General features: G+C 38.0%; 1 protein-coding gene across 2 annotated transcripts; it reads right to left on the bottom strand.

Annotated features, from left to right (window-relative positions):
- Positions 1–3,949: 3,949 nt before the first annotated feature.
- STEAP2 (STEAP2 metalloreductase) lies at positions 3,950–25,655 on the bottom strand. Of its 2 annotated transcripts, none has more exons than XM_007452050.1 (5): positions 25,446–25,655; positions 13,023–13,547; positions 10,027–10,554; positions 6,987–7,151; positions 3,950–4,524 (listed from the first exon to the last, which is right to left on the bottom strand). In XM_007452050.1, exons 2-5 carry the CDS (start codon positions 13,512–13,514, stop codon positions 4,237–4,239), a joined length of 1,473 nt encoding a protein of 490 aa, XP_007452112.1. In that variant the 5' UTR covers positions 13,515–13,547; positions 25,446–25,655; the 3' UTR covers positions 3,950–4,236. The 2 variants fall into 2 exon arrangements, with proteins under 2 accessions (XP_007452112.1, XP_007452113.1); XM_007452051.1 differs by lacking the exon at positions 25,446–25,655 and adding an exon at positions 20,468–20,577 and having other exon boundaries at positions 4,237–4,524.
- Between the last annotated feature and the right edge of the window lie 387 nt (positions 25,656–26,042).

Genomic DNA, 26,042 nt, shown 5'->3' with positions numbered 1-26,042 from the left:
GGAATGCCCGAGATTTTATCAAGCTACTCAGAATGGCACACAATTTAAAAGTTATTCATTGTTTATTTTTGGAATTTTCCATTTAATATTTTCAGACCATGGCTGATTGTGAGTAACTGAAATCACAGAAAATGAAACTATGGTAAGGGGGGGACTACTGTGTGTACATGTGTTAAGCTGAAGTAAGTGTTTTTGGTATCATATCGACAGAATCTCTGAATATTAGCACTTTATAGTTTTCTTGCACTTAAAAAAACCTGAAGAACCTATTCATCCCTATAAAATTCACTGTTCAAAGGTATGAACAAATTGTGTTTCCACTAAAATTATTACAGTGTCATTTAGAGCAATTACATATACTGAAGATGTATCAGAATTTGCTTTACTGACTTACGAACAGCTGAGGGTGGAGCAGCTCATTTTCATGACAACACATCGCAAATATAAATCTTAACACTAGACTCAGGTTATTATACTATGTGTGCTTTAAGTCATGAATTTACAAAATAATTTCAACACGACATTTTAGGCTGTTTAAATACTTATTTCAAAACAGAGATTTTATAGACTGACACAGTTTCAGTGTTCATAATACTCCTAAAGAAATATTTATAAGTTACATTGATGGTACTTTATTTAAAACATCACATAAGAATCTTTAACTTTCACAAATAAAACTTTTTTGGAGGGGAAACCTCTCTTACAGAATTTATTATGAAATAGTTTAATGGCAAAAGGCAATTAAAAAGAATTAAGATTTTTACATATTACATAAGAGATAATAAAAAATTGGATATGATATATTCTTTTTTTTTTGGATATGATATATTCTTAAAGGCCCTTTGACACAAATAATTTTCATAATTTGACTGTAAGGATTAATATACATTGAGTTACTATTATCAAATTAATTTTAAAAGTAAAATTCCTTAATCAACCCAAGATTATGCTAATTTTAAGAAATTAATCAGGTAGTTTAACACTGGAGCTCATTAACCAATCCCATATGTCGCACAAAATATTTCTCTCTGATAAATATCTATAAATATAATTTATTCATACTTTAAAATATTTTAAAATTTAAATAAAAATCTCTACATGTAGACAGTCTAGGCTAATTTCCATATAAGCATTGAAAAATATATGCTAGCATGAATATATTCTTATTTAAACATGGTTTTAAATATTCTTAATAAAGGAGACATAGAATCTGCACACAAAAGCTAGGTAGCATGATTCAGTCAATGATTAATTTCCTCTTAGGAAAAAAATTACTTAATTATTTTGCATAGGATTAAAACTAGGTATATTTTCTACATTCTTATAATTTTCTCAGGGGCGCGTCTCAAAATACAGTTAAGGAAACAAAAAAATCCCATTACTTTAAAGTTCCCACTACTTTCTTACATCTAGCAAAAGCAGAATTCAGTCCTACTTCTGAGGCCAGAATAATGATTTTTAAAGAATGATTATGAGAAATAATGATTAAGAAAAATAATCAGGTAGGAAATAGTAAAATAAAGCAATTAAAAGTCATTTAAGTAAAGCAGTTAAAAGTCAATATTTTTTTGCATTTTTAGAAAAGCTTTTAAACACTTAGAATTAGAATGAATATATTATATTTATTCTAAAACTTCAAAATTATTTCCTCTTTGTAGTACTGAAAAGGAGATATCACCATTTCAAACAACTGTTAAATCTTATATACATTTTCATAAACTTTGTTTTTTCATATTTTCAAAGGCCCCACTTATCTGTGATAGTGATAATTTTATTTATCTTATTGGCTAATTAATATATACATGCAACAATATACTTCAGTAGTCATCTAACTTTTAAAAATATTTCATTGTATTTTCATGTTAACTGGTGCAAGTATGGGCTTAAGGGAGTGGAACTATAGGAACAAGAAAATATTAAAAATATGCTCTTAATTTCACTAGTCCACTATATAGTTTATAGGTGTTTACCTTTAAGTTGTCACCCAACTGAATCCCTACTGAGAACTAACAAGTAAATGATTATCAAGAGGGAAAGAATATAATTAAAATAAAGAAAAAAGAAAAGCTCAAGTAAAAAGTACAAGCTACTAAAATTCAGCAAGAAGAGGACATCAGAGAATCATGAGTAGTTTACCAAACTGACATGATGCGATACTAGGGAAAGAGCCATTGGTGGGAAAGGTAGCCTCCACTAAGTAAAAGTCCATTTATCTTTGGCAGCTGGATTCAGTAGAACCTTACTGGGTAAGTTTAAAAATGTTATAATTTCAGGAAGAGGAATACATGTAATTGTATCTGTCTGCAACTTTCTATTTTAATAAGGAAAGAGCAAACGGAAAAAACAACATAGGGCTTTCTAACCAAAGTATGAACAAAATGCAATTTTAATGTGGAATGTCAGCACCGAAAACTTTCATGAATAATCTGTATGATTCTATGTCTCTAGAGTACATTTATAATTAACTGCTCATCTAAATATCCTTTATGCTTGCAAACTACTCCCTAATTAGTGGCTGAGCAGGCAGGAGGACTTCTCAAGAATAGAAAAAGAGATGACCAACTCTACAGGGACTTTTTAAGATTCTGTAGGACCTCAGCCATTCATTAAAACTGCTGTGGTCCTATTTGCTGGAGTCCCTCACTGCACAGGGAGGCCTATGGACTGCCATGGATCTCCTGGGTCCTGTCCCAGGCAAGATCCTCTCCTAGGGTAAGTGTGGATTATCCCACAGGCAATGATAAATTTATGATTTTAATATTTTCATATATCTTTTGACACCCACAGCACACTGTAAAGAATGGCAGTGCCTTTATATCAAAGAGGAAGCATCTAGATTGGTATGCATGGGGATGGGGCAGGGGCCATACAGCCTAGCGGCTAAAACTGTAGCCTCTGAAATATGACTGCCTGGACTTGAATGCTGGCTCTGCCACTCACTAACTGCATGACCTTGGGCAAATTACTTAACTTTTCTATGCTCCAGTATCCTTATATGTAAAATGAGGAAAATAACTACCTCTGTCATGGGGTTGTTGTAAGTACTGAATGGGAAAATACAAGTAAAGTGCTTAAAACAGTGCCTGGCAGGTTATAATCCATCCATGAATGTCAGTAAAATCCTGTACCATTTGGAGTATGACTGGCTAAGGTGCAACAGCATAGATCAGCTGACAACTCCTTGTGTGTAAACGTAACACTTTCCCTCTAACTAGAAACAATTATAAGATTCCCAAGATTGGTACTAGGTGAGAAAGATCAGTTTTGGAGGCCAGATGTTACTGTCTTCTCCCTGATCAGTATATTAATATGCAAATAAAACTGCTCTGTAGCAAGATAAAGAATAAAATCTTTCATGAGGTACACATTATCAGTATATAGTTCATATCTCCAATGCATTCTAAACATAATTTCAAGTTCAGTTTGTCTCTTTGTGTTTGTTTATAAATCACATTGGTTCATACAATTGATTACATTCTTCAAACCCGATCTTATGAAAGAAATATAGGGATTTTAACCATGCACCCTTTCCTAGATGCTAATGTAATGTGTCCTTTCTTAAAAATAATGCATGGTTATGCATTTCTATTTCTTAAGCTAGATAATAATTAAAACCTTACTGAAGCTTCAGAAAAGAAATATATCTATTGAATTATATTAAAACTTAAAGTTCTGGGCTTCCCTGGTGGCGCAGTGGTTGAGAGTCCGCCTGCCGACGTAGGGGACACGGGTTCATGCCCCGGTCCGGGAAGATTCCACATACCGCAGAGCGGCTGGGCCCGTGAGCCATGGCCGCTGAGCCTACGCGTCTGGAGCCTGGGCTCCGCAACGGGAGAGGCCACAACAGTGAGAGGCCCGCATACCGCGAAAAAAAAAAAAAAAAAAACACTTCTGCTGGTGTGCAAAGTTTTTTAACGTTATGTTGTATCTATATTATTAACTACAAATATTTCTGCCTGATTATGGAATAAAGTTTGTTAAAATAACAATAGCCTTACGATTGTACAAAACAAAACAAAACATACCTACATTTCAACAATAAGTTGACATTGGCAAAATGTGACATTAGTGAAAATAAATTTGAAGAAAATTCTACCACTAATTCAGCTGAGATTTCACTGAAGAGGTATCAGCCCATAGCAGTTTGACAGTGCACTTGCAACTGAAGATAAAGGAAGTCATAAAAATAATGGCATGAGGAGAACTTTATATGGCATCAGGGAGCACCATTTATCATCACATTACTGTAACCCTCTCTGGTGAGAGATGAGGAACTGCTCCTCCAATACCTTCTTCTAGAAATTGGCTCTTTTCCCAGCCTTTTTTAATTCTCTTTAGCTTTCGGCTTATACATGGAAGGAGTAAAATGATCTTACCCAGAATTACAATTGAGGGCAAAACAAGAGCAAGAACAAAGTTTGGTGGTGTATAAAATCTGTAGTACTCTTCTTCAAAAGCTCGTTTCCATCCATAAAGTAAAACATGGAAAGTACTTATGAGCAGAGCAACATAGCCAAGTGTAGACTTGAGATAGGGGAGGAAGAAAAAGAAACAGAATAAGAAGCAAATTATTCAAACTCATAAATTAACCTATCCAGATATACCAAGTTTATATTTTGATAACACTATTTTATCTTAAATTACTGAGTTACTCTTTGTTCTCTACTGCATTAAACAATTTTAGTATTTTCATCTATTTCTTATATATTTATATGCACTTTTTTTACCCAAATAAGGCTGTATTGCATATAGCCTATTCTGATTATTTATCACATCCAGAACCTTTGCCTCATGGCATTAAATATGAAAACATGACTTTAATGCTATATGATATTCTATTGAATGGATGTGCTATAATTTACCTAACCATTCCTTTTTGTTGATCATTTACTCTGTTTCCTACTTTCCTCAACTATAATGTCACTTTAAGCCCTTTTCTATATTTTGGTTTATTTCCTTAGAATTGATTTCTAATAGTGGGATTACTGGTCAGAACATCTGGGTTTTCCTTAAGGACACTGACAAAAACTGGAAAACTCCTTTATAAAAGTTATCCACATTTCTACCAGTTGTGTATATATTTTTTTAAATGTGTGTATATAATACATGTATACATACATATATACACATGTATATAATAAAATTAAATGCTGAAGAGCATTTTGTTAAGTATACACACACATACATACTAGTTGAAGATAAATATGAAAAATCTTACAGTATTAATATGTAACATAAAAAGCATTTCAAATGGCTTTATCAACCATATTAAATAAGATTATTAACAGCACTTTGTTAAACAGTTCACAGGTTAAAATCAAAAAGTTCAGCATTTTGGGTTCCCTACATTATGTTTAATTGCTTATTTAAGAAATGGTCTGTGTTACACAAAAGGTAGTATTACATCGACATAATAATGTAACTTCTAACTTCACTGGGGAAGGGTCAACTCTATCGCAGAAAACTGTTCTGCTTGCAATTACTCATCTAAATTTATAATGATACTTTGCACCTGTCTAGCACCTTTTATCAGTGGGCCTTCTATTTCTTTTCAGGTGTGATTAAACTAGCAGTTGGGAAAGTACTCACATTTTATTTCCCTCAAAAAGGAAAAATGAATTTAGACGAGGGATATGCCCTTAATTTGAATGAAATTTTTAGATCACTTAAAAAAAAACTCAAGCGAATAGGCAAAAAACAAAACTAAAAACAAACAAAATTTAGTGTACCACCAAATGACACTCATCCGCATATTGTGCTATAAACCATTTGGATACAACCAATACTTATTTTATGGTAATTTAGGTAGGGTCTCAGTTTGAGTTATATATTTTTAAAGTATGCAAATGTATTAAATAGCTATTACTGGAGAAAGTGAATGTTTAACTTGTCAAAGAACACAATGTTATCTTGAAACCACTTTGTAGACAGTCATATACATATGTATACAACTGATGTACCAAATACATATACTAACAAGAATGATAAGGCTGGTTGCTTGCCATAATCCATTAACTACCACTTGTGTTTGTGTGTGTATACACATTTCCTTTAAAATATTCAAACTGAGCTTCTCTCCAATTGAATTACAATGAATGAGAGTTTTCTAGACAGATCAAGATGACTCAAAATATAAAGTAAGTCTTCATTCATTTGCCCAATAATAAACTGACTTTGGTATTAAACTTGATCTAAGTTCATTCATCCCCCCAAAATTTAGTGTACCACCAAATGACACTCATCCGCATATTGTGCTATAAACCATTTGGATACAACCAATACTTATTTTATGGTAATTTAGGTAGGGTCTCAGTTTGAGTTATATATTTTTAAAGTATGCAAATGTATTAAATAGCTATTACTGGAGAAAGTGAATGTTTAACTTGTCAAAGAACACAATGTTATCTTGAAACCACTTTGTAGACAGTCATATACATATGTATACAACTGATGTACCAAATACATATACTAACAAGAATGATAAGGCTGGTTGCTTGCCATAATCCATTAACTACCACTTGTGTTTGTGTGTGTATACACATTTCCTTTAAAATATTCAAACTGAGCTTCTCTCCAATTGAATTACAATGAATGAGAGTTTTCTAGACAGATCAAGATGACTCAAAATATAAAGTAAGTCTTCATTCATTTGCCCAATAATAAACTGACTTTGGTATTAAACTTGATCTAAGTTTCATTCCCCCCCCCTTTTTTTTTTTTTTTTTTTTCTTTTTCAAATAACCTTTATCTGTAACATAGTAGGCAATACTATCAAAGCTTTCCAGTAAAGTCCTGTACTGGTCTTTCACTTACTAAACCAGAATGGTCCTAAGCTGGCCTCTAGCGACATACATTCCACGAGCTAGATGCATGAACAGCAGTCCCCGGGGCACTCTTTTATTAGCAGCATATTTAAAATCCAACTGTACTTAACTGGAATTAAAAATCTATGCCACCCAGTCCCTCACCAAACAAACCCCACATACCTGAATGAAACTGAATTCCCTCCAGTTTAAAGCATTGCTCACTGAAGGGATGGAGGTGACCGCTAGGAGGGAAAGTAAGCCAAGGCTCATTATACCAAAGGAAATATACATTTCAACTCTCCAAACTTCTTCCTCGTTCCAAGAGTTTTCAATATTTGCATGAACCTAACAAGAAAGCAAACGTGAATTTCCTTTGTTTGGTAGAATATTAACTGATTCAGCACAGAGTTCACTCTTGGCCTAACAATATGTCATATATTGACAGAACATTTGAGTTGCACTAATTCAATTTAACAAACTGTTATGGAGAACCTATTACTGGATGGTATTGTTCCAGGTGTGCGGGAAAGAGAAGGGAGAGGGCTTAAACAAAAAGAGGGCTAAGATTCTCTCCTTCCTCACCCACATGTGAGAAAGGTGGGTAAATCTGTCACCACATTTGTAATACATCATGGTGACAGGGACTCTGGAGTCCCAAGACCGTGAAATACTGAGTGGTTGGTTCCAGAGGGACACAAAAGAAGTGCTTGGCAGTTAGACTTAGTTTTCTGGTGCTTTTACAAGTTAGTTTAAACTTGGTTGAATATTTTGGGTACATTCTGGCCTTAGTTCAATTTAGAATCCAGGCAGGGAATTTCTAAACTACGTCTGTGCCTTCCTTTCTTACTTGAAGATTATTTACATGTTGATTTACCTCTTCTTACCTTCTTTTCCCCAGGAAGCTGAGACTTCCCTGAGGATAAAGCCCTAAGGAGTGCAAATACTTATCCACTTGAATGGCCTCATTATTATACTTTCCAACTGTCCAGTTGCCTCATTCAGTACTTTCCCTTACATTGATAATGCACATATAATCAAGCCAGAGTTTAACTCTGAATTTGTTGTATTCTGCATAGGGACTACTTTTAGAATTGTCTATTTACATTCAAACAATATAATTAGAGTATAAATCAAGGCTTGGATTCCTTGGGTTAAAGCTTTGGTTTAAGTAATCTATTCATGGAAAACATTCTAACTTAACACCAGCTTAACTTTTTGTCCAATTCCAGGTAACCAAACATACTTGAAATGAAAAAAAAAAAAGAGAAAAGATATTTCTTAGCCATTAGTTCCCTGAAGCAATCATACCAACACCCTGAAAAGAGCCACAGAGCTTCTCTGTGGATAAAGGCTCTTATTCTCATTTGGTGTCTATACAACAATACAGAATAACAGCATACTCCAGTATACCTGGAGATTACAACCTGAATCTATCTACAAGCCCTCCCAATTCATCCCTTTGTTCCATGAGTATGTTTTTTGAGTGTCTACAATGTGTCAGGCACAGTTCCATGCATTAGGCATATATCAGTGAACGAAACAAAGGTCCCTCCTCTTGTGAACTTACATTATGATGAGAGAAGGCAGAGAACAGTAAATAAACAAAGAACAAAAAGTGTCTTAGAAGGTGGTAAATACTATTGAACAAAGAGAAAGAAGAGCAGGTAAAGTAAGGGGCTGAGAGTACCAGGGTTGAGTCAGAAGCAGGTGGCAGAATGTAAATTGGTGTCCAAACTAAGGCCTCACTGAGGAGGTAAGAACTTGATGGAAGAAATTTTCACATATTAGGTATAGGGGAAGTCATTCTGGCTTATACACGATTTGGCTTGAACTTTATGCTAATTAGAACAGCCTGTCTTACGGCCTGTCAAACATACATTGGATATCAGCTTTACCATTAAAGAGAAGAATGTTGCCCATCATCAAGTTATACAAAGGGTTCAGTCACAACCCACTGTCAGTTGACAGCGGGCCCTGACAGGAATTCAGGAGGAAAAAAAACAGGATGAGGCTTTCTGTGCTTTGAAATATTGGCCCCTAGGTAGTTAAGATGCATATCTTAGGAAGAATTTCAATGACCCCAGATTCTTGCATATTCCCATATATAGAAAAGCACTAAAATCATTAACTTGAGATATCTGTTCTTTGTGATTAGCAGTAATTCTTTATCAAAGATGTATGTTTGACTACACTTATTTCCTAGCCAAAAAATTCATATACACACTGGCTCCTTCCCTGCCTCTTCAAAATAGTCCCCTCAGAGCTATTGAGAGGTTGTCTTCAGTTTGGCGCAAATAAAACTCTCTTCTATTCTTATTATTGATTGTTTATTGATTATTTGTGTCAACAAAATGAAGACTTGAAGGAGGTGAGGAAGCTGGTGGAGTAGATATCAAAGCCTTAGTATTCATTTAAGTGGTTATTTTTAGAGAGAATGGCTTAAAGAACATCAATCTAGTAATTTTTTCAAATTATTTTAGCTTTTATTGTTGAAACAAGTGTAAGTACTAGATGCTACATACTTGGACCATGATGCCTTGGTTTCTTATAAAATGCAAAAAGCTCTTACACATTTGTTTAGTACACACACGGCCCTCTGCTTTCACTGAGAAATGCTACATCAAAGAGCTTCAGTGAAACCCCTTACATTTGCTGAATGGAAATTATTGAGGAAAATCATAGTCTATTCCATCATCAAGCCCCTTCTATGAAGCTCTCCCAGAGATTTTCTTGAAGAGCTAAGTGCTAGAAAAGGTTCACCTGAGGAAGCAGTATCTTTCCTGCTTTATGATAACAAAAACCTTGTGTGTCTCCTGATCTTGACTTCCTATTCTGTTTTATATTTTCACTAGTTCTAATTTTATTGTGTATGTTTACCGAGAGCTGCCTTATTATTTCATGGAACATGGACAATTATAAAATAATTAACTGATGCTGAAAGTAATCACTGCAATTGTAACATTAAAAAAAGAAAACAAAACCCAGCTCTTTCTGCAAAGAAAGGGATAGTAGCAGCTTTTATTCTAAATGATTCTGAATTAGCCGCATAATTCTTGTGCAGAAACATTGTTTAAAGAACAATTCTTTCTCTTCCCTAAATATACCAAAATTTCTATTACAAGGTATGTAAAGCTTTACACTGTTTTAAATCTCACGTTTTACAAATTCTAATAATCACGTATTTTACTAGCATCAGATAAATAACAAGCACGTCCCATACCTGCTGATAAGCCATGTTGAGAAACAAGTATCTTTCTGACCTCCTCATTGGTAAGCAGAGGCTGTAGGCAACATGGACTGAAGCGAAGAAAAAGCTTAGTAATCCCAGCTGTTTTCTACACTGTAACCAGGTCTCCAACCAAGGTGGAAATCTCCTATACTTGGTGCCATAATAAAGCTGATAAGCAGCTGCTAGGAGACCTGCCAGGTACACCAGGGACAGCAAAGTAATGGCAACTATGGGCAAGGTTTTATTCACAATTTCAATAGGAATCTTGTAAAAGTCACTCTGCTGGTTTCTAATGTATGGATGAATCACATCTCTGACAAAAGAATAAAGAAAGAAAAACGTGGCCAGGCTTATGGCTACCACCACTGGCCCTCTCCAGAGAGTAAATAGTCGCAGGGGTAAATTTTCAATCTCCCTGGCTGATGATAATGATCCCAAGTCAATGGGAATAAAATTCAACTGACGGGCAAGTTCAATAACCTGTTGTCGAGCTTGAATATTGTTGCTGCATATATAAACCTATGGAAAAAACAGAAAACTCATCATTACTATGATTGCTTATAAAAATGGTAACAATCACACGCTCCATTTAATCCACAAAGCATCACTTAGGATGACCCTGCGTGATACAAAAAAATTAAGGAGATAAAGCATTCATTAATTTATTAATCTATTTATTTATAGGTTAAAATAGTATCATAAAAACAACAAAGTCCTTGCTACCATCAATGACATGAAAAGAAAATGCAGAAAAATCTAGCCTGAACCTGGGAATAGAAGTTCTTAGGGGAAGGGAGGCGGGAGGAGAGAAAGATTTCTGGATTACCAGGTTCTGAGCAGACAAGGTAAGGTCTTCCCTCCAACAGTCTAGGTGGAGTTTGAGCTGCAGGCCATGCCCCGCCCCTTTCCAGCTCTCTCACTCCTGCAGGGAACCTGGTGAGGCTGGCTCTCCAGGCTTTGGTGGACAGTACTTAGTTCTAGGACTGTAGTGATTCTGCCCAGTAGAGTGATTTCAAGCATTGCCCTTTATGGCTATTCAGCAAGGGAAAAAGATAAGCATGGATTCTGAATGGTTGAATTTGTAATTAAAACCTCTAAATGATATCATGATGCTATACTATTTATAAAATTTAACTTTTGGCTTAGAAACCAATTCACCAAAACCATGGATAATCTCAGGTATATTATTTCATTGGTTAGAATTATGAAATTCTTTCATCTTTAAATGAGGATAATATATTTGGTGGGGAAAAAATAGCATTAATAGGCTTAGTTAACTTAAACAGTAAAGTAACTGCCATTTTCTAAGAGCTGTTACCTCTATAGGAACTCTAAGATGGGACTGTGATCAGTGCGGGTGAGGGTGGGCTTTCAAACTACCAAAACCTCTTAGATATTGTAATGTAATTGAGGATTCACAAATATTTGTTGAACACCAGGTTCACAAGTTCCTGGCTGGAGTGAGCCAGGATTAGAGTTAGAAAAATTTTGCTATTAAATCTCTGAGCTATGTTTAGGGAAAACAAATTCCTAAATGTATCCCTGAGGATGTTTATATAAAGGCTCTGAAACAGACCACACTGAAATGCTTGCCTACTAAACCTAGTTACATAATGGTGAGAATGTAGAGCTCTTAGGATTATTAATTTTATCTAACATTAACCATATAAATGACAAAGTCTATAGTATTATACAAATGTTCATGAACTTCTAAAATGGAGCAGGGAAGGTGGCAAAATATATACCAAAGAGGTAAGGAAAAGCATTCTCAAATTTATTACAAGTGTGACAATGGTGGATTAAACTGTTTTTACTTCACTGGGAAAAAAACTACAAATTATAAAATTTTATAATAAACCTAAAAGAATAAATCAAACCTTCATAAAGCCACAAGGACTACAAAATACAAATGAAACTCTTTCTGTAGCTCACATTGAACTTAGTCTCTTGTTCTACAATTTCTTTTGTTGAATAATTAAAATTATCACAAATATGGGCAAAGGATTAAATTCAGGTTTATCTCTAATTTGCTAGATTTGTATCCATTGCCAAACCTTGGTTGATATGCAAAAGAAAAAAAGGATTCAGAAATACTCTCTAGGAAAGTAAGAAAGTATACATTCTTCCAAATTAAACACTTGAAAATGAATGGTTATCATGACTCTGATATGCAGCATATAGTGATGTAATACTTGAATTTATTTTCTTAGACATCTAATCAACTGTCTTTATGGACAAAAATAAAAGTATTTTATCATCATGCTTCATTATAATGCATAACCACACTTTTGAAAGATTTTTAAGGTGCACTATTTTATGTGTTTACGTATAAAAGCTCCCATTCCACAAAAGCATTGATGGAGCTCCCCATCTGCTTTATTCTCAAACTGAACTAAACAGAACTCATAGATTAAAGGAGAACCTGAGAAATCCAATCTGCTTCTACCTTCCCCACGCAGATTGAAATCTACCCTTAAAATAAAACAAACTGGACTATTTAAAATTCTATGAATAATCTACATAAAATAAAAGGTTCTTCTAAAGCATTCTTCTTCAGGATCATACTACATAGCACTTCGCTCAGAGGTGGGATACTGTTTACCAAATAGCTTCAAGGAAGGAGGAAGGGAGGATGGAAGGATGGGTGGGAGGGAGAGAGGGAAAGAAAAAAGACATGATTGAGATTGTTTTAATATTTGAGGAAGCAAGGAGATGGCCCATTATTCAACTGCCAACCTTGCCTTTTTCTTGAATTAGCTGATTATGACAGGAATGTTCCAGTTATTTTCTCAGCTTTTCACATCATTTTGGGAATAGAAATGTGCCCTTACAAGGTCAGGACACAAATCTTCAGGAGCTCATACATAGTTTTCAAAATGATAATCATTGGAGAGTGTCAAAAGTCAATTTTTAAATATATGATATTTGTTTTAACTATTTCAGTACAAAATACCATCTAATTAAGAATAAAAGTTAAAAATACATACTTGTCGGCTGGCATCCTTTGGTCCTAACTGAAGTGCCCAAGCTGAGATAACATTAAATCCTTTCACAATCAAGGAGTCTGGGAATAATGAAGCCAAATATTCTGCATTGGATTCTGGGTATTGGTTTATCCTCATGTTATTGCTCACATCAATCAGGATTTTACCCACAAGCAGATGTCTCAGGTCCCACAGGGAGGTGTAATGTTCTCTATGTATAGCAACAAATATTATATTTGTTTTTATTAGAGCATCTTCATGGTGAGTAACATCTACTACATGAGGAAAAAATTCAGAAGCAAACTTAGGATTTCTGCTTCCTATGACCACATGATAGCCACATCTAATAAGTCGAATGGTCAGGGATTTAGCAAAATCCCCACTTCCAATTACACCTACGGTGACCTTCCTTGCATCTTTGATACCATTTATGCCATTAGGCAAAAACGTTTCGCTAAGGCTCTTGGGGCTTCCCATCATAGAGATCGATTCCATGATACGGACTCTTCTAAGATCACCAGGGATATCCTAGGGGAGAGAAAATAAAATGCTCATCAATTACCTATTACCAAACATGAATACACTTCTAGATGTTATAACAACATCCCTTGTTTCTAGAGGTAAAATAGTTTGGCAAGCTATATAGCCTCGAACACTGCAAGACACAATTTGTAAGCTAAAAATGGATCTCGAAATAGAAAAATGACCTGTCACAAAGTTGATGTTCTAAAGTGGAGCTTCTCAAATTTTAATGCGTACTTAAATTACCTGAGAATCTTGTTATAATGCAGATTCTGATTCAGCAGGTTTGGAGTGAGGCCCAAGATTCTGCATTTCTAATAAGGTGATGCCAATGTTGCTGGTCTACAGGCCCCTCTTTGAACAGCAAGGCTCTAGAGTGCAAAAGGAAAGAGACTCAGGTTTTCAGCAAGGGAGAACTTTTTAAAAAACACAGTTCTAACAAGTGTGATTATCCAGTTTCTCAGCAGACCAGAGGCAGCAAGTCAGAAATGCCACTAAAGGTAGAGAAGGACTATAACAGTTCATCATAGCTCACAAGACAACAGAAAACAGAAAAACAATAATAAAAACCAAGAACTTATTTATAACCCCAAACTGTCTACAGTCATTTGTGATGGGGTCTACCTCAGTAGCTAGTGAGGGACTTTATTACTAAATGAGAGTAAGCTAAATCAGCTACTAAAGAATGAAACCTTGCACTTAAATAATATTTTCAGAAAAGTAGGCATCAAAATATAACAAAGAATTAATTAAATACAATAGACTTCCATCATTCACCCTATGTCCTATTAACTTATCATAGAGAAAGACAGCTTCCCTGTGTAAAGGGGGTTAATAATGTGTTGATGGTCTTAAAGTACACAGTACTTATGAAATCTTTTTCTTCCCGGTTTTTATTTTCCATTGGTTACATACAACATGATGCAGTTATTTTTTCTGGAAAAATCTGTCAAATTCTTTTCTGAGTGACTAACACCTTATAGGCTCATATTTGTTGTAACTTGCTCAACCATACCAATCAGATCACCGTGAATCAGTGTCACTGTTGGGTCTGGATAAAAAATACTCTTCCATTTTATCCGCAATGCACCATTTCTTTTATGCTAACAGCAGATGTGGATCACTTCAGAGAACTTAATGGATTTTACAGGAACAGGTGGAATGTTTTAAAAAACATTTTGGGGGGTTTTTACTAAATGAGATTTGAAATTACTGGAGCAAGGAAAATCCAACTTTTTACCCTAGAACTGGAGCATATTCAATGACTCCAAATACATCAGTAAATTAATCTTTAAAAAGATAATAATATTACCTAATACTCATATAGCATACACTGTGCCAGCTCTGTTCTTTACAAATTAACTGAGTGAATCCCCACAACTACCCTATGAGATAGGTACTAATACTGTCATGCCCATTTTGCAGATGAGGAAACTGACACATGCAGAAGATAATTTGTACAAGGTCACAAGAGAGAAACTAGAGGAACCAGGATTAGAACCCAGGCAGTCTAGCTAAGGTATGTGTCATCTGGGTGCGTGTAAGGAATTTAAGGAAGATATGGGGGCGGGGGCAAGGTGGAAGAGTGATGGTTGTGTTCATATTAGTGTATTCTCCTTCTCTGGTGATGTCGTTGCTCCTTAGCATTACCTACTCATCTTAATGTCTAACTTGGATCTTGGGAAAGGAGAAAACTCACTATTTTTTAATCTATTACATGTTTCATTTCATACTTTTCAAGATATAAGGGGTGATAATTCTTTCTTTTCCCTTGGAGTGACCCCATACACCCTGAAAGGCAGGTGGGGGTCAGAGGCGTCAGGGTAGTAGAAAACTGTCAACATCTTCTTGGAGATATTGTTGGCCACTTGGAGAATCAGGAACAGTTAAAGGAATCAGAAGTAATTAAATCAATGCTCATTTCATTAAACAATTCAAGGTGAACTGGCCAACCTACCCCTAGTCATATACATTATCTAAGGGTAAAAAGAGTTAACTAAGACTCACACACCAGAAACCAAGCTTCCTATATCCCAGTCCCAAGTTCTTCTGAGTAGAGACTGTAGCATCTCCCCAAACGTAAGAATTTCAAAATCTTTAAATGTAAGAATCATGATGATCAAGACCTTTTCAAATGAAAAACAAAAACAAAACAGTATCACTTATCTGCTTATTTTACAAAGCAAGTTCAAACCCCTTCTGCACATCAGAATGTGAATAGGTTAAAATACATTAGGGCCTAATAATGTCATCTCTGGGTACCTCATTATACCCTGTATTTGATACATATTAATAAGTGACTCTGTCCTAACATGTCTGGGCCTTATTCACATTGTATTTCTAATGGCAAGTTCTGACTGTGCCTACAAATAGAAGTTGGCCTAAAAAATGAGACTCTTTTCATCAATGTGTTAAGGAATGTAAAAGCATTCATGAGAGGAAAAAAAGAAACAACCTTTAATAGATCTGAGAGATGGATTATTTGTGTATTGCTGAAAGCATATAATAATACTATATGCTTGTGTGCTATTTCATAGTTCACAATATTTTCACATATATTACCTTATTTAATTCTCAGATGGCTGTGAAGTACATATTATGCCCATCTTAAAGATGAGGAAAGAGAGGCTTAGAGAACCTTAGCAATTTATCAAAGACAGTACAGTTGGTAGTTAACACAAGGCTTCAAATACGAGTCTTTTGACCTCTGCTCATTCTAATATTGCAGTGCAAACACCGTATGGGGAATCTTAAAACGGTCTAGATCACCAAATGTCACCCATTAACTTTATTCTCCAAAAGAAATACTAACTCTAAATTGTTCAAACTTAGGATAGTTTTAGGTAAATCCAAAGCTATAAGGTTAGGAATTCTAGCTACCAGTCAATCGTTCAAATCAATCAATCAACAATAAATCCAATTTTTAGATCAAAACCAACCAAAGACCTAAATTTATTAATACTACAAAACAAAACATGATTGGTTGATGGGTATCTCTCGGAGAACCCCCAGATAGCAACTCATTTTCTTTTGGGGCTCTGCAAACACTGTGAAGGTGTGTACTGCTTCAAGAGGGAAGGGAAAAAGAGCCGAGAAGTATGTCCGTATCCTGTGGAACCCATCCGTACACAGACTTAAAAGCAATGCATCTCCACAAACTATGGGAGCTGAGACACTGGAGCAAAACCTCATCAATCACTTTACAATTTGCTAAGCCATCATTTTGGATCACTTGATTAACAGCTGAGTTGAAGTTTACAATCATGATATCCATAAAAAAATGGGGTTATAAGAAGTGAATTATGTCAATAGCTGAAAAAGGTTTACCTATTTACAAAATAAGAGTAATAAGCACCTTACATTGTACATTTCCACTGACAAGGAGTGATGCAACTATAATCTAAAGGCAGATCTACTCTGCTGTGATCCAGCGTGAATTTATCCAGGCCACTGTGTGCTTTGCACATAAGAGATAAAGAAGAGAAGCATGGTGCGTACACTTAAGGAGTTTACATTCCAGTTAGGAAGAGACAGTATGTACTGGGAATAAAAAGCAGAAAAAAACCCCTCATATCAGCATATAATTAAGAACTAGACTGTATGATCAGAGCATAGTTATTCTAGAAAATCAGGGAGAGAAAAATATCACATGGTGTTCCCTTACCTCAAGTCATTCTATATATTTATGAATTGTACTTGGGAAATAATCTCTAAATTACACAGAATGTCTTCAAGCCAGGTTCATGACAGTACACTACAGGCTCATTCTAGCTTAAAACCATAAGGATCCAAAATTAAATTTGGCTTTCCGTGACCTTACTTTAAAAGGGCTAAGGCACTGGTTCCCAAAATATGAAGCTATCACTGGTTGACAGCAATTAAAAAGTATATGGATACAACAGGGCGTTTTTCATAAAATTATTCAATTTAACAAATTGTCCTTTACTCTGAGAGTATCTCTTAACTACTGGTCAAAATGTCCTTTTTTTCATGAAAGGATAGTGATAACAGCTGTTTGAGTTGGCAGTCCTATATAGATCCTCTCCCTCTCCTTTTTATTTTACTGGTCTGACATTAGGAAACTCTATATAAAGTGCACCTTAAGCCTGTTGGAGAGAAAACATTTCTGGGGAGGGGAGAAAAGCACCTTGGAACAAACTTCCTGCTGCTACAGATGTCTGCTTAATCCTCAGCTGAAATATCAAATATCCCAATCTAATTTTCTGTGACTAAATTGTGATTCTTACCATCATGATCTACATTCCCTACATTCTCAGCATTTAAATAAACATATAAAACCCAACTGTTTATAAAAAATAAAGTATTTCTTTGAGGGAAGAGGTGGGGTTTTTCTTTAGGTTTTTATGTTTTGGAAGAAATTCTTAAGCCCTTTAGACAATGCCAGAAGCAAAGCTGCAATTCTGCTTGAAAAATTAGAATGTGATTTCTTAACGCATGGTCCCTGAACCAGCGGCATCAGAATCACCTAGGAACTTGTTAGAAATGTAATTTCTTAGGCCCTACCGGAGACCTCCTAAATCAGAAACCCTGGGAGTGGAGCCCAGCAATCTGTATCATAAAAAGCCCTCAGGTGATTCTGATGCACATTAAAGTTTGAGAATAACTGTCCTAATATAATGCAGTCCAATCACTATTCGCTATTTGAATATTAAAATCCACTTAAGTCAGACTATTAAATTCTTTCCCTCAGCTGAAACTTTTGGGTAATCTGTATGCATCCTCATTTAAAAATCACTTTCCAAAAATTACAAAATAGTAATTTTATTAAAACTATGCAGATCTATTCTTTGAAATTCTGTTTATAAACTATGGTAATTACAAATGATTCATTAATATTTCATACTTGGATCTGAGTGTCTTTTTGCGTTAATGTTTTATAGAACCAAAAGATTTTCAGAAAATATAATAGCATTAAAGCAAAAGTCTGACTAACTCCAAGACTCCCAGACTTTTCAAATAACCAGAATTTTAATGAGATATTCAAAATTACAAGTAACTTCCAAGATATTTCCTAGGCTTAGTATGTATTCAATATATACGTTTATATGGGTATGATTTTATGATGTTTCTAGGTCCTAAATCATCAAAACAAAACTTTATATGTTTATTATGTTGCAATTGCTAGGGTAAGAAAGCAGTCTAATTCATGGTAGGAAGATTTTCAACAAAAAAGCGTTCTGGTTGAATTTAGGTTAGTCTAGAAATTCAATTTTTAAAATGTATTACTCAAGGACTTCAGTTAATAAAAAGCTTTAGGATCATCTTCAATAAATTAAAGCAACAACATCCCAAGACCGCACCACCAACCCACTTTTCTTCTGTGTTTAGGCCAGAGAAGAAGCTATATACATCCTTCCATCCACCTCATAGTATATATAGCCTGCTATATCAAGCACAGCCATGTCTCCTATGCATGCCTGGGCTTTCACAGCACTGCAATTTAACATGACCAGGGGGTATGTCTAAAATGAATCTTGGAGTAGCAGGTTTTATAATGGCTGAAATAATTTCCCCATCTTATAACCTTGTTGCAGATGGTACTCTGAGATAAGGACACCTATATTTATTGGCTAGCAAATACAACTTTTTCTACATTGCAGTAACTGATTCATAAACAAATAATCTTCTATGATGGGCCTGCTATTCTAGCCTCTACACAAACCCCTCTCCCTAATTTCAATACCATACCATAAACAGTTTACCAATGGCACCAATGCCCACTGGGTGCTATGAACTTTAGGGGTCTCTGATGATTGACATCAATTTAGAAATCAGTCCACAACCAAAGGTCATAATGATACTCACCCATCCATCCCCAACCATTCCCCCATCCAATGTCTTACTGAGCCCTATCCACCAGGCATGCAGCTAGATGTTAACACTCCAATGATACAAAAGAGGCAGTGGCTTCCTGGCCATCCAAGCAACATGATTAAATTATGAATATTGAAGCATATATAACAACTAAAAAATAAGTTTTATTTAGGTGAAATATACATATCATGAAATTTGCCCATTTTAAATGTATAAATTAATGATTTTCAGTATTTACAGTTATATAAACATCTCCACAATCCAATTTTAGAATATTCCCACTAGCAGTAACTGTTATTACTCAAATTTTAATAAAACCTGCCGAGAGTATAGGTCTCTTTAAAAAAAATCCTACTTCCCACAATGTCCTGAAAGCCCCACTGGCTTTTTTTTTTTTTTTTTTTTTTTGCGGTATGTGGGCCTCTCACTGTTGTGGCCTCTCCCATTGTGGAGCACAGGCTCCGGACGAGCAGGCTCAGCGGCCATGGCTCACGGGCCCAGCCGCTCCACGGCATGTGGGATCTTCCCAGACCGGGGCACGAACCCGTATCCCCTGCATCGGCAGGCGGACTCTCAACCACTGCGCCACCAGGGAAGCCCCCCACTGGCTTTTATACACAGCAGATTGTGACTTCAGTTTTGCTGACTGTGCTGGATGCTATGGGAGTACCAGAAGGTCCCACTCACTGCTTGGGTTAAGTGCAGAGGCAGAGCCTCAGTCTCAGAGCTGCCTCTTCCCACAACAGAGAATGACCTTCTAAAGCAGCAGTTCTCAGCTCCAGCTGCACCCTGGAGTGACCTGAGGAGCTTTACCACATAGTGATACCTAGTCACCACTGCCCCTCCACCCCGATTTTTATTTAATTGGTCTGGAGTTCAGCCTGGGTATCAGGATTTTTTAGGAGATCCTCAGGTGTTTTAATATGCAGCCAAGATCAAAAACAACTCTACTAAAAGAGTTAGGATTCAACCTCATACTTATTTTGGTATTTGGAGAAAATAGATGTGGCTTTTTGATCCTCAGTTACACTCCTTTTCACACTGTTGTTTGTAATAATGAAAAATAACCCTAGCAAGAGACTAACAGCTGCCCTTGAATGCTGGAAGCTGTAGAATATGCATGCAGCCCTTTCCCCTTTCTCAAGCAGGCTCTGAGCTATCTCAGAAGGTCCACTCACTACTTTGCAATTTCCTCTCTTCATTTTTTGGAAAGGGCAGTGCCGTTCCTTAAATGTGTTATCCCACCACACAGCATACTTTGTTCCTGTTACTTCATAACATTCAAAATTCAGAATGTTCCAGTGAGGGTGTCTCTTCTTTCCACTTGACGAGGGGCGCCTCTCCTCAGTTCTCCAGGCATCAGAGGTTCTGCTGACCTGAGCAGATGAGAATTTCCAGGTGGACCGACTATCAAGCTTTAATGTGGGTATGATCATCTAGGGATCTTGCTACAATGCACATTCTAATTCTCCAGGTCTGGGGTGGTGGGGGGCTTGAGAATGTGCAGTTCTCCCAAGCCCCCAGGTGATACCCATGGTCCTAGTTCATGGGCCACATTTGGACTAGCAAGGCGCTAGAGTTTCTGTACCTTTTGTTTTGATCTTATTCACAGGTAATACAGACTAGATAATTGAAAAGACTATGACATTTATAGAAAGTTTTGTTTATGTGGTGTCGAGGAGAAAGAATAGGCCCAGGCTTCTGAAATCACCTTGTTTTCTGAGTCTTAGTTTCCTTTGCTTAATGGAAAACAAAAAGTTGTACTTGACTCTGCATTCCTTCCCAACACTAAAATTCTTTTGTTTCCAAGAATTATAGCTAGATAATAACGGTAACTGCTAGCTTTTATTTAACACTGTGACACTTCTACTTTATGAGCTCCATCTAACAGTGTGATTTAAGTAGCATATGGGTTCCTTGAAATTTCAAGGTCACAGTTTCCTTCAGTGGACATCTGACTTGACGTATGCATTTAAATCTTAAAGTATATTATCAAGCTAAGAGAATTCCATTACACTCAGATACATGAAATCCTAAGATTTTCAATTTAGAGGGGTTTCCTTGACATCCCTCTGGCTGAATGGCAGCTGTTGTGCTATATTAATTTTATAAAACAGAACAGAATTTGTTTCACATATAAACATCTACAGCATTAATTGTTGAATAACAGTAACTCTGAAAGGGCTGTCCTCAGAGATCTTGATGACATTCACAACCTGCTGATTTGGATATGTTATCAAGAAAATGTAATCCTCCAGGGCCATGAGATGAAGTTAGTGTATTTTTGACTTTGAAAGCCACATCTGAACCTTTCTTCTTCTGTCCCGCAGACCCCAAGCTCCTTTGAACCCCATGGCACCTTGTAATACCCTGTCCCTATACTCACTGCTGTCATCTACTGACTTCTAGCTTATTCATTATCACTAGTGACTTTGGCCCCCAATACATACAAACTCTTCCTCTCTCTACCCCAGCAGTTGTCATCCTTGTCTACTCCTTCATCGTTCGAATGGATGAAGCATTCAACCTCATGGCTTCATTTCCTTCACTTACTCATCTAAGGCAATGAATCTTTGCCTCCATCACACCTCAGATATCTCCAAGCACTATCTCTTAGCCTTCCAATAACCTTAGTCAAATGTTCACACTGATAATTGCAGATGGTAGAAGAAATCTGATCCACTGACTATATTCTCACTCTCCCGGTTTCTTTATCCATCCTAGATTCCACAGTGTATATTTATCATTACTCACTTAAAAAGATCGACTCTTGTTACAGACTAAATGTTTATCATCCCCTATCCCCCAACAGTTCATATGTTGCAATCCTAACCCCCAATGTAATGGTATTAGGATGTGTAACCTTTGGGAGGGGATTAGGTCACAAGGGTGAAACCTTTATCAATGGGATAAAAAGAGAGCCCAGAGAGCTCTGGGCTCTCTTCTGCCATATGAGGACACAGTGAGAAGTTGGCTGTCTATGAACCAGGAAGTAGGCCCCTACCAGACTGAATCTGCCGTTGCTCTGATCTTGGACTTCCCAGCCTCCAGAGCTGTGAAAAATAAATGTTTATGGTTTAAGCCACCCAGCCAGTGATATTCTGTTATAGCAGCCTGAACAGATTAGGACAACTCTCTTGCTCTCCATCACATCCACTTGGCAAAACTCAAGCCCTGGAAGAACCCAGCTATCCATTTTCACTGTATCTGTATCCAAGTTGGTGAAGGCTGCTAAAGAAAAATCAGACAACGCAGCTCACCTTCAATTCACAATCATTAACCTCACCTATCAAAGGACAGTCTGTCCACTTCTGTCCTGGAGACCATCCCTTTTCTCCTCCCAAGCAGCTGTGGTTATGATCTCCTCATAGACATCTCAAACTTAACAGGTTCAAAACAAAACACTTTTTCTACCCAGAACTGTTTGCATTCATCCAAATTTCCTGCTCTCAGTAAATGATATCATTGCTCAAGCCAGAAATCTGGGAGTGATCCTCCAGTCCTTGTTTTCCCTCACCCTTGACATAAAATCCAACACCAGGGCTTCCCTGGTGGCGCAGTGGTTGAGAGTCCGCCTGCCGATGCAGGGGATGCGGGTGCGTGACCCGGTTCAGGAAGATCCCACATGCCGCAGAGCGGCTAGGCCCGTGAGCCACGGCTGCTGAGCCTGCGCGTCCGGAGCCTGTGCTCCGCAACAGGAGAGGCCACAACAGTGAGAGAGTCGCGTACCGCAAAAAAAAAAAAAAATCCAACACCAACTTCTGTTTTCCAAAATATTTCTTAAATCCCTCTCCAATGACACCAGCTTAATCCAGGTCTCTCTCCTCTCTCACCTGAACTCTGCAAACATTTTCTAATGGTCTCTCTACTTACTCCTTTGCCTCTTTCCAAACCATTCTCTAGGAAGCAGCTAAGATCATCCTAAATTGTAAATCAGATGATGTCTTTCACCTCCTTAAAAATCAGTGGCTCCCAGTTGCATTTTGAACTGCAGTCACCTTCTTGACCTAAATGAACCTGACCTGAAGACTCTGAATGAACTAGCTAGTCTCAGCACAACTCTTTTTAAAAAATATTTTATTTATTATTTATTTATTTAGGCTGCACCAGGTCTTAGTTGGGGCACAGGAGATCTTCGTTGCAGCATATGGGATCTTTTAAGTTGCGGCTTGCGGACTCTTTAGTTGTGGTGTGCATGTGGGATCTAGTTCCCTGACCAGGGATCAAATCCGGGCCCTGTGCACTGGGAGCACGGAGTCTTAACCACTGGACCACCAGGAAAGTCCCCCAGCACAACTCTTCAATGTCATCCTGTATGACTGTTATTCCCAATGGTCCAGCCACAGCATCCTTTTCTTGAAGTAGAAAAGACCAATCACTTTCCCATCCTGTGAACACTGCACATCCTATCATGTCTCTTCAATACAATGATTCACTCCAGTTTTGTTCTGTTTTGAGCCCCTGTAAGGTTTCCTTTCTTATGTAACTGTTCTTTACTCATTACTATTTCCCCCACCAGAAAATAAGCTCCTTGAGGGCAGAACCATGTTTGTCTTGTCCATCATTGCCTCCACAGTGCCTGGCACATAGTATATACATAAGAATGCAATAAATATTCTTTGTTGTCAAATGCATCCAAAAATGTCAGAACCAGAAGAGATGTAATAGGTCTCTAGATAAGATCCCTCATTTTGCTGATGAAGGCTTGTGGGCCGAAAGCGGGTGATATGTCAATGTCATGGTTAAGTCAATGTCATGGTTACTGGCTGAGCACACACAGAATAAATGCATCTCCTGATGCCCTGAATGCCCTTTATTGAAACTGCAGTATTAGAATATAATTACGCTCATTCACTTTAAGTCTATTTACCATGTCACTAGTACAATAAAAAGTGACCTGGATACAGTTTTTCATTTCCTTTCTGCACAATTAGCTCAATTCATCATTATTAATACTGTCTCATTCCCTTACCCCTCCACCCCCCCAATGACTGACAAGCTAAGAGAAAGAAACTGCAGCCATTCCAATTATGTTTCTAAATATGCTGCAAAATCTCTAGGACAGGTGTTTTTCTTCTGTAGATAGCTTTTAAGCTTTGAAACAAGAGAGAGCTGTAGAGTAAAAAAAAAAAAGTAAATGGAGAGCAACACGACGAGGAAATAATAAAGGTGAAAAAAGTGTATGGGGTGTGATGGGGTACTGGTTTGGAGAGAATTAAAAAGGTTCCCAGCATCAGGGCTGTTAACAGGACTAGAATCCAATCAAAGTCAAGAGGGTGGCGGTGAGGCAGGAGTTCGAATTCTACTTGCACTTTCACCCACAGCAATGAGTGATAATTAACCATGGCCTGGAATAAGTTTTTCCATCTAAAAAATGTACAGCCTGAGAAGTAAAAACTGACATCAATCCTTCTCCAAGGGGTGGGGAAGATAATAAATGGAAATCTCTCGACAAAAATTCTCTTTAACTCCCTGCTTTATTTTAAGAGCAAGATTTTTGGGGCATAATTTTTAACAAGTTTTGGCTGTGGCTGAATACGGGTCTCTGATAATTTAGAACACTCAAAGAAGAGGCCAGTTACTTTCTAACACATAATGGCCTAAACACACCACGGTCACATCACTGGGTAATAAACAAAATGACTACTAGAAATACTTAGATTTCGAAAAGCAGCGCTGCCCTATCTTCAATGAAATGCCCCGCATGAACCCAAAGTGGTAAGGAGACTATCAGGGAGGCTAAGGTAACCTGCCCGTCCTCTCCCTTTGGGGCACATCCTACCTGGGACAATGTCTCTCCTGGCCTCCTTTCTCCTGGGCCCAACCAACCTCAGGACTTTCTGGGAGCTCGGGGAAGTAGGGGGCGGGATCCGTGGAACAGACACCCTTCCCACTCCCCGCCTCTAGGTACCAGGCGATCCAGGACCCCAGCAGCTCCGGCGGACGCCGCAGACGGCGCGGAATCCAGAGGAGGAGGGATGCAAGCGCTTGGCGCCGACCGCATCTGGGTCCCCAACTCCGCCCCCGCCACCGCGTCTAGAGCTCTCTCTCTCCCCCCAGCCCGCTCACCTCCGCGCCCTCCGCGCCGCGTAGGGGCGGGCCTCGCAGTTCTCAGCGAGCAACGCCGATTCTCCAGGGGCCTCGCCGGGCTCTAAGGCCTAGGAACCGCGCCTCCGGCCCGCGGCTGTACACTGGCTGCAGCGGCGGTCACGCTCGGGCAGCTTCCCCGCCTCCCCAAGCTGGATCGCGCGGGATCCTCCCCGGGCAGGGGAGGAGGAGAGAGGGCGGGAGGAAGGGCGGTGCGCGGAGGCCGGCCTCGCAGGACGCGCCGCTAGGGGCTGCGCTCAGTGAGGGCGCAGAGCGCGGAGCGAACCCCGGGACGCCGAGTGGAGGGCCTAGCGGGCGAGGTGGGAGTGCCGAGGAGCCGGGGAGGAGTCGGAGAGCTCGGAGCGGGGGAGGGGCAGGCGTGGGGAGAGCGCGGCAGGACGCGGAGCGCCGAGAGGGCCAGCAGAGGGGCGGGGAGTCTGGGCCGCACGGCTCCAGCTTCGCGCTCCCCGCCTCCCCCCACCCCCAAACCTTCTGGGAGCTGCCGCGTATCCGCCCTCGGCCTGCGCCTCCCTGCAGGGCTCCCGCAGGGTTCCTTTTGAAGCCTCTCTAGAACAGTTG

The sequence above is a fragment of the Lipotes vexillifer genome, unplaced genomic scaffold (genome assembly GCF_000442215.2).
Source record: "Lipotes vexillifer unplaced genomic scaffold, Lipotes_vexillifer_v1.1 scaffold161, whole genome shotgun sequence".
In the NCBI taxonomy this organism is placed as follows: Eukaryota; Metazoa; Chordata; class Mammalia; order Artiodactyla; family Lipotidae; genus Lipotes; species Lipotes vexillifer.
The sequence above is the reverse complement of the archived record's forward strand: the minus strand, read 5'-3'. Positions and strand labels throughout refer to the sequence as shown.

Excerpts from the sequence above, each read along its gene's own strand:
- STEAP2 (XM_007452050.1), bottom strand. The coding sequence starts at position 13,514 with ATGGAATCGATCTCTATGATGGGAAGCCCCAAGAGCCTTAGCGAAACG. Across the intron at positions 10,555-13,022 it reads CAAAGGATGCCAGCCGACAA|GTTTATATATGCAGCAACAA; the intron begins GTATGTATTTTT and ends TTTTTTCCATAG. Across the intron at positions 4,525-6,986 it reads GGGAATTCAGTTTCATTCAG|TCTACACTTGGCTATGTTGC; the intron begins GTATGTGGGGTT and ends CCCTATCTCAAG.